At 39.7% G+C, this 16,344-nt stretch overlaps 1 protein-coding gene across 4 annotated transcripts in view; it reads right to left on the bottom strand.

Annotated features, from left to right (window-relative positions):
- Positions 1–1,231: 1,231 nt before the first annotated feature.
- The window catches only part of DPP8 (dipeptidyl peptidase 8), a 58,838-nt gene continuing 43,725 nt past the window's right edge, over positions 1,232–16,344 (bottom strand). For 3 of the 4 annotated variants that reach the window (XM_004577974.4, XM_058665666.1, XM_058665667.1), the window contains exons 13-20: positions 14,249–14,401; positions 13,868–14,003; positions 12,151–12,296; positions 9,656–9,802; positions 8,304–8,456; positions 6,423–6,565; positions 5,679–5,790; positions 1,232–3,154 (exon numbers count right to left, since the gene is read on the bottom strand). In XM_004577974.4, the coding sequence (XP_004578031.1) occupies positions 3,032–3,154; positions 5,679–5,790; positions 6,423–6,565; positions 8,304–8,456; positions 9,656–9,802; positions 12,151–12,296; positions 13,868–14,003; positions 14,249–14,401 (1,113 nt within the window). In that variant the 3' untranslated portion in view covers positions 1,232–3,031. Of the gene's footprint in view, positions 3,155–5,678; positions 5,791–6,422; positions 6,566–8,303; positions 8,457–9,058; positions 9,247–9,655; positions 9,803–12,150; positions 12,297–13,867; positions 14,004–14,248; positions 14,402–16,344 lie in introns of those variants that run through there. The other variant, XM_058665668.1, reaches the window with a different exon arrangement.

Below are 16,344 nucleotides of genomic sequence, written 5' to 3'. Positions count from 1 at the left end.
AAGAAGGCAAGTTCCTCCTCTAACAAATGAGCAGGTTGGTTATATCAAAGCTTTATTATAGCCTGGAAAGTGTGTGCATCAATAATAACCAGAAATCTCACCAGAATCATGCCACCAAGAGAAGATCATAATACAAAAAGGTGGGCTTTGCTCTCTGCAAGGAGTAAAACATGAACACATCAATACTGTTACCTCTTCCTTGTACACTAACCCATGTACTTTAGAGAAGTACCAGGAATGGCAAAGGGAAAAGCCTTCATTCCAAAATGCAATCTCCAATGGGGACACAAAACTACCATGTATCTCCTGCTGCTTTCTTTCCCAGTGAGAAGGGGTCAACAGTTAGAGCTTTCTTAAATATATTTTTAGGGTCTTGTCAATCAGTCCAGTGTAAAAAAAAAAATCACTTATTATTTTTTACTTAATTCAACTCCAACCTCTCTAGTTTCTTAAAGTAGTGCACAGATGGCTTGCTTTGAAATTACCTGGAAAACCAGTTATAACTGCACATCCCTGGTCTCCACCCAAATCAATGAGATCCAAATTTCTAAAAATGAGGTTCAAGACTCTGCATTTTTTTTAGGAAGCATCTCAGAGGAAGCTTAGATTTGGGAGGTCTACCATGCTACAATGCACTAGTAACTTTACCTACTGATGGCTCGACAAATGTACTCATTTACTAAGCCCGCAAAAACCCAGATGGACGGCTTAGCCTGATGCTTTTGGCTCTCCCCACTGTTCCTACTCTCTTAAGCTCTAATCTTTTCTGCTGTTCTGCACAATCAGTTTTTGTGAGAGTTTTACTGACGGCTTCCACTGACGATGGTGGTTTCCACACTGGCTGTGAAAGCAAATTCAGTGAAGCCGGAAAATTCAGCTGGTGTCTCCCCCCAAAGCAGCAGGATGGCAGGTAAGGGAGTGGGAGGCCTTCAGAAGCACTCCTGGTGCGCAGGAGGGAGGGAGAAGCCAAGCCGCACAAGGAAGATGCCTGTGAGCTGAAGGGTACATGAGTGTTCTGGGTTCATAATGGGGAGTAAGAGATGCTGTCACGAAGAAAGCCTCAAGTGCTAAGAGGGCAGCGAGTGGCTGTGTCAAAGCTGCTCACTACCATTTCTATTGGTGTGTAATGTAAGGGTAGATCTTTGGAGGCCACCTAGTCCCCAAAGACAAAACAAAAACCTCTCAAACAAAAACCATCCTCAGCAGTCAGAGATATGCTTAAGTCATGAGGGAAAATACTTTCTTGGGGAAGAAAAATTACCCAAGTCAATTTAATTTAACATTGAAAAAATATAAACAGATTTTAGTATGGAAAAATATCATAAAAACACAAAAATCAATACATACACAGACAATGAGGAAAAGTGTGGCATCTATTATACAATATAAATACACAAACAGTAAAACCCCGCCCTCTTCCCAGGGAGAGAGCCTCCAAGTCACTGCCATTCCCCAGCTTCTCCCACCTCACCTGGCTCCCAGGGATTCCAAGTCTGGCTCCAACTGCTACCAACCACGTGGTCTGGGGCGGGGGGAGAAAGCTACCCTCGCTGTAGTGGTGAGAAAGGAGACTGCACTTCTTGAGTGTGGCATAAGAATACTGGTAACACTCAAGTTTGTGACAAAGGGTTCAACTCAGAGGGCAGACGTCATCAACACCTGAAAGCTTACAAGTTCCCATGACGGCAAATCAATGTCTCAGACACTCCAGGAAAGTGCTCCCAGGCTTCCCACAGAGAGCCCTGGTTTGTCAGAGACTTATGGTAAAGAAGTTGTCTGGAAGCCTCCTAGTGCAGGCTCACCAAATGTAAATTATGTTCAAATAATTTAAGAAGGATAAAGTGTAAATGGATAAGATTTCTAAAATGAAGAGGAAATGTAATAATAAAAAATGTAATTATGAAAGTAATTCCAAAAAAATTTTCTTCCCCCGAACAATATTAGTCTGTAGCTGGGTTGGCAAGAGAGTGATTTCTATACCATGCTAACAGTTTAAATTTCATTTCCCAACCCTTTTCACGAATTATTCCTGTCCAAATGACTTCTGCTTCATTGTTAAGTAGACCCTTGCCTCTCCTGTCATCCCCCACACCGCGGTCTTCCTTCAATCTTTCTGCAATTCTCTTCCACCTCCCTTACACCCTGGAACATTTTAGTAAGAAAACACCACATGGAATCTGGCACCACTAAAATTGCCAAATATAAGTGAATGTGTACTTTTTCTTTCTGTAAAGAAAAAAAAAAAACCTTGCCTGCAAATATTTTAGCTCTAATCGTTTGATTAAAAATTTTTTGCCTGTAATTATCAGTATCATAAGACTAATTAAATCCATGCTACATTTATAGTTACTTGCCTTTATGTGAAAGGAAAAACTCACTCTGTCATTTCAAAGCAAACTGAGAATTATTTATACCAGATAGAATTTAAATGGGCTAAAAAACGGTCAGGGCCAAAATAAGTGTCTTTAGGAGGCCACTAAATTATCCATGAAGAACCGTTAATGACGGGTCAAGTCGTAGGCTTAATAGTGATTAGTTCATACCATGCTGGATACACCCCAAGCAATGAAGCATAAGCTATTCAGTTACACTTAAGGGCTATCGAATCTGTAACTAGTCCAGATACTCTGGAACTGAATCAAACCAATCACTAATATCATCATATTTTAACAAACTGAGAAGCATACTGTAAAAATACACTAATCAAGTCCGTGACGTCTATAATGCTACTGAAAGTGAAAACAGGGTAGTATGGATATGCGGTGCTAATGTCTTGTTCTTTTCCATAGCTCTCATGGTATTGCTGGATCCCTTAGAAACATGAATCACTCCATTTTGTGTGTGTATGGTTAAGGTATTAAGATTATTATCCACAAGCTGTAGACACCTGCGTGGCACCAAATTCACTTTCAGGAGTAGGTGTTACACAGTGGATACCAGAATGCGATGATCAATTCTGTGTTTTCTATTGATTAGGCCTCCTCATTTGGTTCAACAGCCAGTGTATGCCAGAGTTCTACATGGGGCAAAACTATATCACTTTGAGAGCAGCGATGCGTGATCCGAGGTTTTCCTGAAGGTAGTGCAAAAGATGCAGTTCATAATGCTCTCCGGATTCAGGGACTCTGATGCTGTGTCTCTCCTGAGGATAGATCTTCGCAGTAAAGAAACAAACATTAAGAACAAAACAAGAACTTAATAAGACACCTTCTTCCAGACTGTTAACAGGATCAACAATAGGGGACACAGCCTGACTAAAGGCCCCTCTCCACTCGTGATTTCCTATACACCCGTTACATCTGACGACTTAATTTGTACACCAATGGTTCATTCATCAGGTGTGATCTGTGGACTTTAAGGGGTCCTCAGAAACCACACACACGGACACACAAGGTAAACTATTTTCAGAATCATACCATGGCATCATTCTTTACTCACTGTTTTGTTAATCTCTTTATCAACTGTATCACACTGATGATGATACAAAAGCAATGGTGTATAAAATTGTTGGTGCCTTAGCATGTTATCAAGGCAGCAACATTAAACTGTGTGATATCACAGCTTCCTCAACACTATTCATTGCAGTAAATAAGATGTCAGTTTTACTTAAGTAATGATAAAAATTAGAGCCTCATTAAGTTAAATTCTTGAGCAGCAGTCTTTTTAGTTATTTTGTGGCACTTAAAGGGGAAGCATACATAAAGGATCTGTGGCATGGGATGTCTAACGATCAAGCTGCTGTTATATAAACTAGATTTTTCCTGGAACTCCATTTTAACTCCAAAGAATGACTGACAACTAGGGCTACTCAGAAGTGTGTATCTGCTAAATATTTTTTTCAAAAATGACTGAAGTGAGCTGGTCACTTCATGGACCACACTCACAGTATCTTTTTTGTCAGTGCTAAAATTTAAACTTCTGAGTGAAAATTAGAATTTTAGAAACTTTGCATTGACCATTATTAGCTCCCGAATTTCCCAATACTTAACACACTTTTTTGATGAGACCAGTGGAAATATTATACATGACTTTAAAAATATTGTATAATACAATGAGGCAACATTTGAAAGGCTGGCATAATACAATGAATCAGAATTGTCCATGTGATCAATGCATGGGTAGAAAGATCCACCTGAAGCAAAACATTCAGTGGATCTTAACATGACACAGTAGTGAAAATGTAGACTAGGAGTCTTCAAAGAGTTCAGAGAAAATGTGTGTTGTTTTTTAATCCAATTTGCCATGATCTTTTTGAAGTACCCTCATAAACATGGCTTCCAATTCCACTCTAAAACCAGGCTTTAAAAAACTACCATGCATCCAGTTTTGAAGGAATAATAAAGACTATTCATAGTTATCCAAAAAGATTAAAACACTCCTTCCACTGTCTAATCACATAACCTGAGAAGCTGAATTTATCTTCAAATATTTTAGTCAAAATAACATATCACAATATACTGACTGTAGAAGTAGATAAAAATTCAAGAACATTTATTAAGTTAGGCATAATTTTTACAAAGAAATCTATAAAAATATAAATTAATACTTTTTGTCTTGGAACATATATATATATACACATACATACATACATACATATATATATACACACATATACATACATACATATATATATATATATACACATATACATATTTGAAATTCTTATTTATTTGAAAGGCAGAGAAAAAGAGATCTTTCTTTAGCTGGTTCACACTCTAAACGCTTGTAACAGCCAGGAGCCACGAGTTCACGTGTGGGTTCCCACACAGGTGGCAGGGACGTAACTAGCTGACCATCACCTGCAGCCTCCCAGGGAGCATTTTCAGGAGAAGCTGGACCTGGGAGCAGAGCTGGGATCAAACCCAGGCACTTTGATATGGGTATCAAATGTCTGTCCCTACAACATATTTTTTCTTAATAAAAAGGTGATCTGTGGGCTAACATGATGATAATTTATTATTATTTTTAAATAAATGTTAACAGTTTTTCTTAATTTTAGTGTCTTATTTGAGAAATACTGATAAACAAAGTTCTTTGGTGCAGAAAAGGGTCTTGAGGCCAAAAAAATGTAGAATCTCTGCTATGGACAATATCTAATAGTTATGAACTATTTATGAACACATAAATGTTAACTAAAATATAAAATCAGAATAATATTTTCATTTTCAAGAGTGTATAATCTGTCCAAGGAGCAGAAAAAAGGCACAATTCTTCTCAAAACCTTTTCTGAGTAATGAGGCAACAGAGAAGGGTAACTTGCTGGCTCCTGCTCCAATGGCTAAAGAGAAAATGAAAAATCAAGGTGCACGAAAGTCAGATCCTAAAATTTCGTTAACAACAATGAAATCAAGCAGCATTTCCCTACTCTTTAAAGGGGAGAAGGAAAACAAAAGACAGTGAATGGACTTCCATGCCTTCTTCCTGTGCTTGGGAAGTGAAGAGCAGATACAGACACACATGTTGCGTTGGCTGACAGTCCAGCTTTCCTGCCTGGTTTCAGCAAAACACTGACTTAACCCAACAAGAGGCAGGGCCGCTGTGCCTAGTACCTCACTTCTTTTAAGCAGAAGAGAGATGGTCCAGAAAACTGCTGCCTTGATCCATAGGTTATGACAGATTCCAAATAAATCAAGCACAAATCACTAATGCCTTTCATCAGAGAACGTAGAATAACTCACCTGTAAATCATATGGCTTTCCTGCCCTCACTAAAAAACTCAGTAATATACTGGTGTGTGCAAAATGGACATTCTCATCCAAGAATCCATGTAAAAGCAGTAAACGATTTGGTCTAGGGAAATGGAAAAATGGATTAGGTGAAAGACAACATTTGAGCAAGACACTTAACACAATACTACTTAAGTATTTAATAAAATTAAGTACTTAATAATACTTAGCTAATATTATAATGCTAGAATAACAACCCAATATTTTCTACACTTGATCTTAGCCAAAAGGCCAAGAAGAGATGAGATCCAATATTTTCTATATTAAATTTTTCATATATTAACCAGACTGCCACATGTAATGAGATTTTAAAAGATTGCAAGCTCAATTTCTCATTTAAACATCAGAACATATCAACAATTACAGCATATCCCTAGAAAAACTATTTGTAAAATAGTCACTTTTAAGCACAGGATTTTTTTACCTTGAAATAGTTGAACATTTAGCTTCTCTCAGTATAAGCTACTCTTTCAAATATAACTTGTACAAAACAAAGCAAAACAAAGAAATAAATCCAAATTACAGTTCATGACCTAGCTTGCAATTCAGCTTTGAAAAACAGCCACACTATTCTGTGTGTTTCATAAAAATATTAATTTTGTTCTTTCAGCATTTGAAATTTTCATTATTATTAGAAGATAAATTTTAAAAGCAGAATTTAAAAGTTATAATCTGAATTTTAAAGTTTGAACTTACTCAGAGGGAAATTTTTCTGCTTGCATGGCCACAGACCCTAAGTAATAGCCCTGCTCATTCTGGTCAGGGTGACCCATGTAACGTTCTGTGTATCCTGTATCATAGAAGATCCACAGGGTGACTGGGGCCCCAGCTATGGCAACCTGCATTAGACAACACGAACAGTCAACTGGGTTCCAGAAAACAGAGGCAAACACTGAGCATTTCCAAGTTCACATTTATAGGCTAAAATTATCCTTGGGCTTGAGTCCTGCACACAAAGATGGTCCCAGGCAACTCAGAAAACCCGAGAGGAGCGCCAAGGTCCAGAATTTGATACCCTGTGAGTCAGTAAGTTTCACATTCCAGAGGCAAGCTGCATACCAAACCCTTAGCCTGGACTAGCTGAAATACCAATGCGGGGCTGTTAAGAGGGGAGCCACCATTTGGGCACGCAAACACTTCAGTGCTAACTCATTCCTGCTATGGGAACAACGTGCTACTGGGAACAACGTGTGCCAATAGCTCCTGCTGGAAGTCAGAATTTAAAACGCTGAAGGATTAAACAGATTTATGTTCTCAAAATTTACCTCACTTAAGGTTCCAACTCACAGTTTGTTTAAATATTCAAATTATTTTATTGACATCTGTAAGCCTGGGAAAATTATGGTAGTTTTCAGAGTTTGTGTGCAACTATTATAAAACTGAAATAAAACACATATCACTTAAAAAACAATCAAGGATTAAGTGTGTGGGCAGCAGTTAAGCAGTCATTTGGGTTACTCCTTAGCCCATATCAGAGTGTCCGGGTTGGAGTCCTGACTCTATTCCCAAGTCCAGCTTCCTGCTAACCTTCACCCTGGGAGGCAGCAGGTGACAGCTCAAGCAGCTGGGTCTCTGCCATCCATGTGGGAGACCTGGATCAAACGTCAGGTTCCTGGCTCCTGGCTTTGGTTTGCCCATCCTCAGCTGCTGTAAACATTTGGGGAGTGAACCAACAGATGGAAGATGTCTTTCTGCTTTTCAAATTAATCAATCAATAAATAAAATTTCTTTTCACTATAAAATAGACTCATGCCATTGAAAGAATAAACAAAGAAAAGCTGCTTTAACATACTTAGCTATTTTCTTCTAGCATGTTTTCCCAAGATTTGGTTTCCCTTACAGAATTGTGTTTATGTATTCAAAAAGACTGAGCGCCTATGGTGTGGAAAGCATTTTGTTTGGATGTTGAGGATACAGAGACATATAGGAAACAGGTGCCTGATTTCAGGTCTAGCAGCCTACCAACTAACCAGGTGATTATAATTCAAAATGTACATACATTTTGCTAATCACAACTTCTGGATGATGTACACAAATAGCCAATAACTGGTTTTCAGGTTGACAAGCATTTAAAATAAGTCAGATGCCATTGAGGTATGGTGGGTAAAGCTGCCACCTGCAATGCCAGCATCTCCTATGGGTGTTGGTTTGTATCCTGACTGCTCCACTTCTGATCCAGCTCCCTGCTAAACATAGCACGTAGCCCAAGTTCCTGGGCCCTTGCCATCTGTGTGGGACACCCAGACGAGGCGCCCAGCTTTGGCCGGCCTCACCCTCAGCTGCTGTGGCTGTTTGGAGAGTGAACCAGTGCACCAATCCCTCTTTCTCTTTTCTCTAATTCTGCCTTTCAAATAAACACATCTTTAAAAATAAATATAACTAGAAAGCACCTGAGAAATATATGTAGTTCATATGGCTATCAAACACACACCCCTCCTTAATAACATTCCATCATATTGCCAACTCTGTAGACCTGAGACAACAGGCCTTTCTGTGTATTTCCAACTTATGGAAAATTCTAGTCTTACTGAAAAAAAAAAAAAAAAAAAAAAAAGAATACAACAGAAAGTTGCGTACCCTGAAGATATCTGACCTCTGCATTAATGCCATCAGGGAGAGGTATCCACCATAGGACCAGCCGTGGATGCCCACACGGTCCAAGTCAATGAAATCATACCGAGAGGCTAAGTACTGGAGCCCTTCCACCTGATCGTCAATCTCTATTTGACCCTGTGAAGAAAGGGACAGTATTTCACTGATTCTGATGAGTTACAATCTTACTGTAAGAGTGCTTATAAAGCTGATAAACATTTTCATGAAACATATCTGTGGTGTTAACTGAGAATTAACAACTTTGGTTCTGTTGCCTCCCCACCCAACTTTAAAATCTTTTTGTGAATAGCTTGTCCTAGCTTTTAACTATTTCTTGGTCATAAAGTGATTTCTTCTTGCTTCCCAAACTATCCCTTGCTCGTGGGGTATTCCCAGTTTAATTTGTTCTGTTGCCTGCTAAGAGGTCCAAGTCTTCCTTGTAACAAGCCTTTCTATAGCCAAAGTCAAAAATTTGGTCCCCTGAAGAGATGAATTAACTTCACTTCTGCAGCAAAGCAGAGGGAATCACTCCTGAGGTCCTGTCTTCCTATTTTTCCATCTCACTACCTCTACAAGCTGAATATACTGTTCTTTAAAGCCCAGTTAAATCCCATTTCCTGCTGCCACCAACCACCCTGGCTACATTTACTCAGCCTGCCAGTGCACATGGTCTCACTTGACTGAGCCAAAACAAAAACAAACAACAAAACAACAACAACAGAAAGAAAACAAAAACTTACATGACAATACAACATAAGGTCAAAGAATTGGCTGTGGGAGAAAATCCCCACGTCTCACTCAGCATGTCCAACACACTGGCAAACACAGTAACTGCCTTACTGTGCAAAAGGAACATCGGATTCTCATCATTTCCCAAAGCAGCAGAAAGGACATGGGGCACCTCTAAAAGGTAGCATTTTAGAGCCTCCTGTAGAGAGAAAGAGGCTTGTCACAAGGAAGGCACTAACAGTTGGTTTCCCTCTTTACAGAGGACAGAACAAACCTCACTGTCCCTCAGCAGGGCACAGGACGCGGGACACTGAGTGGAGCTGTCTCTGGCTGGGTGAAGAGAGCTCTTCTGTGCTACAGGGGGCTCTGCTTCGACTCCCTAAAGACACACACGGGCACGCGTGAGCTGAATGGGAAGCAGCAAGCTGTCTCATCCCTCCCGCCCAAAAGCTCTGACATTCTCTTTCTCGTTCACTTGTGCTTTCTCTCTCCCACTCATAGGTCCATTGCCCAATTCTCTTCCTTGGGCTTAACACCAAACAACACACCAGAAAATGTCAATGTATTTAAAAAGAAAAAGAAAAAGAAGTGTTTTTATGCTCACACACCATTTTGTATTTAAAGGCGCCTTCAAATTTAAGCCCTCGGTGACAGGATCCCCTGTTGTCTATTACCACAACCACATAACCCAGAGAGGCTAGGGTGTTCAAGCGGAAGTACTTGATGCCTTTGAATCGGTTATTTACCAACTGCACCTGAGAAAAAAAAAACAGAATTTCAGTGAAATTTATCACATGGTAGCACACCGAAGTACAAGAAAGGCAGGGCATTGAAAAAAGCAGAAAACTATGTTTTTAATATTTCCTCTTCAAAACATAATTCTTAGGAGCTCTGTATTTAAGTTAGATCTTTGCATATTTATGCTATTTCTTGTTTAACTTCACACTAAAGGTTTAGGGCAATTACTAAATAACTTTAAGAAAAGTAACTATGGGCCGGCATGATGGCTCAACTAGATAATCCTCTACCTGCAAGTGTTAGCATTCCATATGGGCACTGGTTCCTGTCCTGGTTGCTCCACTTCCCACCGAGTTCCCTGATTACGGCCTGGGAAAGCAGCCATGGGACCCTGCACTCACCAGGGAGACGCAGAAGTTGCTCATGGCTTGGGATTGGCTCAGCCCTGGCCATTATAGCCATTTGGGGAGTGAACTAGTGGATGAAAGATATTCTCTGTCTCTCCTTCTCTCTGTAAAATTTGCCTTTCCAATAAATATAAACAAATATATTTTTAAAAAGGTAAACACTTAGACATTACATATAAGAGAATTAATTTACTCCATAGAAAAAGTTGCTCAACTGATCACTTCTACTCTGAAGAACTGTGTCATTCCAACAACAGTGAGAAGGACAACTAAGCTTATCTTTTTTGTCTCATCTAGGATTGCCTCTGATCAGCCCAGCTCTTTTTTCTTATTACACAAATCAGCATAATAAGTAGAGTGATCTCTCAAGTATTTGTCATGTATGTCATGATGCCTGAGAAGTTAAATGTATTTCAGAACTGTATAAAAAACAGAACAGCCAATGCAGAGAACTTTATGGTTATGTGCTACATCATGATGTTGGCTTCAAGTTTTTAATCACAGGTTAATTTTTAACTCTTTCATTATTAATATTATGATATACTGATACAATACAATACAATAAGTGTGCATGTTTTGTCTGTGAAATACACTTGATAATGACAAAATGATTTATCTCAATATACAACCATCATCCCTGAGATTTTATGGCTTATATAATTTTACTTTTTATTTATTTATTTTTTTGTACAACTTGGTATTTAGGTATAATAATGGTCTAAGAGTTGCATTTATTAAAAACCTAAACATACTTTAATTTCCTTAAGGGTTCAATGCAAGATATGTAATGAATGATATGGGCCTGGCAGAGTTGGCTAGCAACTAAATCTTCATCTTGCATGCAGTGGGATCCCATACGGACGCCGGTTCTAACCCCAGCAGCCCCGCTTCCCATCCAACTCCCTGCTTGTGGCCTGGGAAAGCAGCAGAGGACAGCCCAAAGTCTTGGGACCCTGTACCCGTGTGGGAGACCTGGAAGAGGCTCCTGGCTCCTGGCTTCAACTCAGCTCAGTTCTAACCGTTGTGGCCACTTGGGGTGTGAATCAATGGATGGAAGATTTTCCTCTCTGTCTCTCCTCTCTGTATATCTGACTTTCCAACAAAAATTTCCAAAAAAAAAAAAAAAAAAGCAGCAGCATTGAAAAAATGATCAACTGATCAACTCATCTATCCCAAATACTTCACTCTGATGGGCAACAGCATTTACTTAACAGACATTAAAAATTTGATTACAGAAAAGGGAAGACCAAGCAGTACAAGCAGCTGCCTTAACTAGCTGATAACATAAAATGAAAAGGAGGAATTCACTAGGCTGCCACAGCAACTTTTTATTTACCAAGCCATTTAATTATTTAATTTCCCAAATTAGCTACTCTGCATAGAAAACAACGCATTTACCTTCTGACAAGGATATTTTACTCTCCATGACAGTTAACTCCTCATAATATACTAAGAAATTGACTTAACTGATTTAAAAAAAAAAAACTATTTATATTGGAAAGGCAGATCAGATTTATGGAAAGCAGATACAAAGAGAAAGATCTTCCATCTGCTGGTTCATTCCTCAAGGACCAGAACCAAGCTGATCCAAAGCTAGGAGCCAGGAATTTCTTCTAGGTTTCCCACATGGGTACAGGGTATCAAGGGCTGTCCCAGGCCACAAGCAAGGAGTTGGATGGGAAGTGGAGCAGCCAAACACAAACCAGTGCCCATATGGGATCCCAGCCCAGCGTTTGCAAGGAGAGGATTTAGACAACTGAGCCACGGTCCTAGGCCCAAGTTAACTGATTTATAGATTATTCACCTAACAAAACTCAGCTTCCTAAACTCTTAGACAAGAGAATCAGAATATCAGAGCAGAGGAGCAGCAAAGCTCAAATTCTTACTTAAATGGATAATAAGACACTTAAAAAAACGAGTCACCTAAAATATAGACACATATGCATGTCTGTGCCCACCTGAGGACCACCATAGATGAACAACACCGTGGGATATTTCTTCCCAGGTTGCAGATCATGAGGCTTGTACAGCATGCCATATAACGTAAATCCAGTAGTGCTTTCAAAGGAGAAAATTTCTGGAGGGGTGTAGTCAGGAAGTGGACCTGTGAGTAGTTAACACAGAGTCTGTAACAAGTGACAATCTAAGAGCAAGGAAGAAGACATCAAAACTCAAACTTCTACATACAAGTAAATAACCACCTTCCTTTCTAGGGGGATGTTAGAAATCAAGTAAGAATATCCAATTAAAAAATATCTGCCAAGGATTACTTATGTAGGAAGCAGAATAAAACTCACTGTCCAGGAATCATATTCATGAACAGAACTATACAAGTACTTTGTGCCCAGTTCGGTGAAACTTACTGATAGTTAAATCACATGGAATCAGGCATATACCTCATTAACACCGGGAAGAAAAACAAACAGGAAGCACAAAGTTGATCTAGTCCATTTACTTGTTCACACAGGTGCTCAACAAAATTGTTTCTGAACTTTAGTGAATCAGCCTTACCAGTATACAGAAAAAAGCCAGCCCCAGCATCCCTTGGTCCACCCAGCTACACAGACCTCTCCCAGGTGTCTGTACATGGATGATGCTAGGCACCAAGCTGAGGTCACCCTCACATTACAAATTCTGTTGGTGGACACTAAAACACCACCTAGACCCTTTGGTTCTGTACTAATTTCCTAATCCCTCAGCACTAATGCCCCACTGAACTAATCCTATTTAATGTCAGGTTCGGGGGAAAAGTATCTGCTGAATCCAAAATGATGGTCCAATTAATGAGTGAAATAGTTAACAGAAAAACAAAATCAAAAAGAAACTAAATAAAACCAAACCCTGGGGAAAGTGAATTAAAAGATATATATAAAAATAGCAGAAATAAAAGTGGTTTATATGTAACTATTCTATTTTTTTAAAGATATATTTATTTTTATTTGATAGGCAGAGTTACAGAGACAGAAGAGACAGAGATTTTCCATTTGCAGGTTCACTCCCCAGATGGCCATTTTGGTCACAGCGGGGCCGGTCTAAAGCCAGGAGCCAGGAGCTTCTGGTCTCCCATGTGGACTTGGATCATTCTCTGCTACCTTCCCAGGCCATGAGCAGGGGACTAGATAAGAACTGGAGTCGCTGGTGTCCAGACAGCATGTTGGCACTGCAGGTGCAGGCTTAGCCTGATACGCTACAATGCCTGACCCTGTACATCTGCTTTTAAGATGGACATTGTATAGCTGCCATGGGATCTTAGCAAGTTAAAGCCTTTGCCTGAACAGCCGACATCCCACAAGGACACTGGTTTGAGTTCTGGTTGCTCTAGTTCCAATCTAGCTCTCTGCTAATTGCTCTGGGAAAGCAGCAGAGTATGGCCCAAGTGCTTGGGCTCCTGTACTCACATGGGAGGCCAAGAAGCTCCTGCCTCCTGGCTTTGGATTGGTCCAGCTCAAGCCATTGTGGCCATTTGGACAGTAAACCAGCACAAAGAAGATCTCTCCTCCCTCTATAGATTGACTGCTGTTTGACACGAGCGGTAACCCCTCTTACTCAGGTGTTGATAGCATGGATGAGTAGGATCATGCTACAGGCAGTGGTTAGAGATGGAAACCCAGGCAACGTGTATACATCACAGACAATTTGTGCCCTATTTCAGGTCCAGTTCAGGGGCAAAAGTACCTGCTGAATCCAAAATGGTGGCCCAAAATTCCTTTGTCCTGCAAGCTGAGTCATCTTCAGGACTTGACAACTTGTAAAGGGATACACAGTGTGGATTCTTCTGGTTACTGTATTTACTTATAAAGAAGTCGCAATGCTAGAGAAAGGAGAAACAGTTATTTCCTCAGGGAGAAGTGAAAAAATGATCACTGGCTGTTGCATCTGCACAGTGCTATGGAAGGATATTTTAAGTTTGACTCTTTACATGGCTAACTTTCGCCAAAAAAAAAATTAGGCTTCTGTAGAACAATTTCCCCAATTTCCAAGACATTCAAAAGGAGTCCTACATGAGCAGAGGGTGTTTACAGGACAATAAACCCTTTTCAAACAGCAACTTCATACCGGGCTGATGCAGCAAGAATGGGAGTAGCCACGGTCGGTCAGCCTGGTCACCTCGCCTGGATTCACGTAACTGACAACATATAGGTGATGTTCTAAAGGGGAGTCTTTAGTGCCTTCAAAGTAGACCAGCCTTCTGACCTCATCAACCTGGATCTGTAAAATAACAGGAAGTTCAGCAACCTAGGCAACAAATAAGCCCCGACTTCGGAATCATTTGAGCTGCCCTTTGACTTGTGGCTTTTTCTTTTGTCCCCCAAACACAAGTTAATAACCTGAGTCAGTTGTGACATAAAACAAGGAGTAGATTCTGTCCAGAATAAAAAGTACTAACTGAGTTACAATTGTACAATTTCCTATTTGGCCAGAATGTATGCTTTTCTTAAATGTAAGAATTATTTCCTGAGGCCAGCATCACGATATAGTGTGTCAAACCGCCACCTGCAAAGCCAGCATCCCATATCAGCACTGGTTCATGTCCAGGCTTTTCCATTTCCAATCTAGCTCCCTAATAATGCGCCTGGGAAATGGCTCCTGACTTGGGCTTAGCCTGGGTCTGGCTGCTGCAATCATTTGGGAAGTGAACTAGCAGATGGAAGGATACTCGTTCCTCTTTAAAGCAAATAAATAAATCTCAAAACAAAATAAACCAACATAAAACACAACACCCTCAAAATAAAAGCAGAATTATTTCTTTAAAAATAAACATTCTTGACAGAGCAAACTCTATAGACTATTTCACAGCTTAAGTTAACCATTAACAAATATTTGACAGTCTAATTTTACCATTAGTATATTTCTCAATGCAATATTATCTAAGGCAGCACTGTTTAGGTCTTTTGTACATATTTTCAAAAGTATTTTATCTACTGACTTGAACAATCATTAAACTCAGTTTCAATAATGGTATAATTTACAAGTATGGATAAGATCTTTTACTCAGCACACATATACACACAAAATGCAACAGAACTCACCAAATAGTCCAAAATTGAAATGATTCTAAATAAATTTCTTTTCTTATCCCTTTAAAAAAATCTGCCAGTCTATTTAACACTTAATAATATTAAAAATGTTTTGCATAGTGAATGTACACATATTTCTAAAGGCACTACCTTCAAATTTTTGATTAATTTATTTATATTATTTGAGAAAGCAGACAATGAGTTCCCATTTGCTGGTGCTCTCCTCAAATGCCTATAGTTGAAGCTGGATTAGGTAGAAGCTGGGAGACAGAAACTCAATCAAGGCTTCCCACATGGGTGGCAGGGACTCAAGAACATAGGCCATGACTTGCTGCCTGTAGGATCTGCTGTAGCAGGAACATAGAATCAGGAGCCAGAGCTAGGATTAGCATTGGGGTATTTCATCCAATAAGTGACACAGGCAGCATTTTATCACTGCTACCCAAATACCTGTCCTTCAGTTTTTTTTTTTAAAGTTTTATTTATTTTTATTGGAAAATCAGATGTATATAGAGAAAAATTCTATCTGCTGGGTCAATTGCCAAATGGCCACAATGGCTGGAGCTGAGTTGATCCAAAGCCAGGAGCCAGGAGCATCTGAGTCTTCCACATGGGTGCAGGGACCCAAGGCTTTGTGTTAGTCTCTGTTGCTTTCCTAGGCCACAAGCAGGGACTTAGAAGGGAAGTGAAGCAGCTGGGACATGAACCAACACCCATATGGGATCCTGGCACATACAAGATGAGGATTTAGCCACTAGGCTACCATGCTGGGCACTCAGTTTAAAAAAAAAATGGTTTAATCCTTGAAACTATACCAGTAAACCCTTTTAAGATGCAGTGAGACACATATAGTTGTAAATAAGCAGCTCAATATACAGAAAGAATATAAATGTTAGAAAAACAATGAAGCTGCACATGTATGTGTTCATCTTGGGAAGAGATCAAGACTGGCTCTACTTTTGACATGGTATCTGGGAGTTAGGCCTTTCAAAGCTGAAGAAATATCCAGCCAATTTCTCACCCTACCTACCTAGTATAGTTTTATTTCATGTAACCATTTACCAGAGGTATCAGAGGCTGGTGTTGTGGTGGAGTTGGCTGAGCACTGGCATCCCGGTTAATTCACTTCTGATC

The sequence above is a fragment of the Ochotona princeps genome, chromosome 6 (genome assembly GCF_030435755.1).
Source record: "Ochotona princeps isolate mOchPri1 chromosome 6, mOchPri1.hap1, whole genome shotgun sequence".
Lineage (NCBI taxonomy): Eukaryota > Metazoa > Chordata > Mammalia > Lagomorpha > Ochotonidae > Ochotona > Ochotona princeps.
The sequence above is the reverse complement of the archived record's forward strand: the minus strand, read 5'-3'. Positions and strand labels throughout refer to the sequence as shown.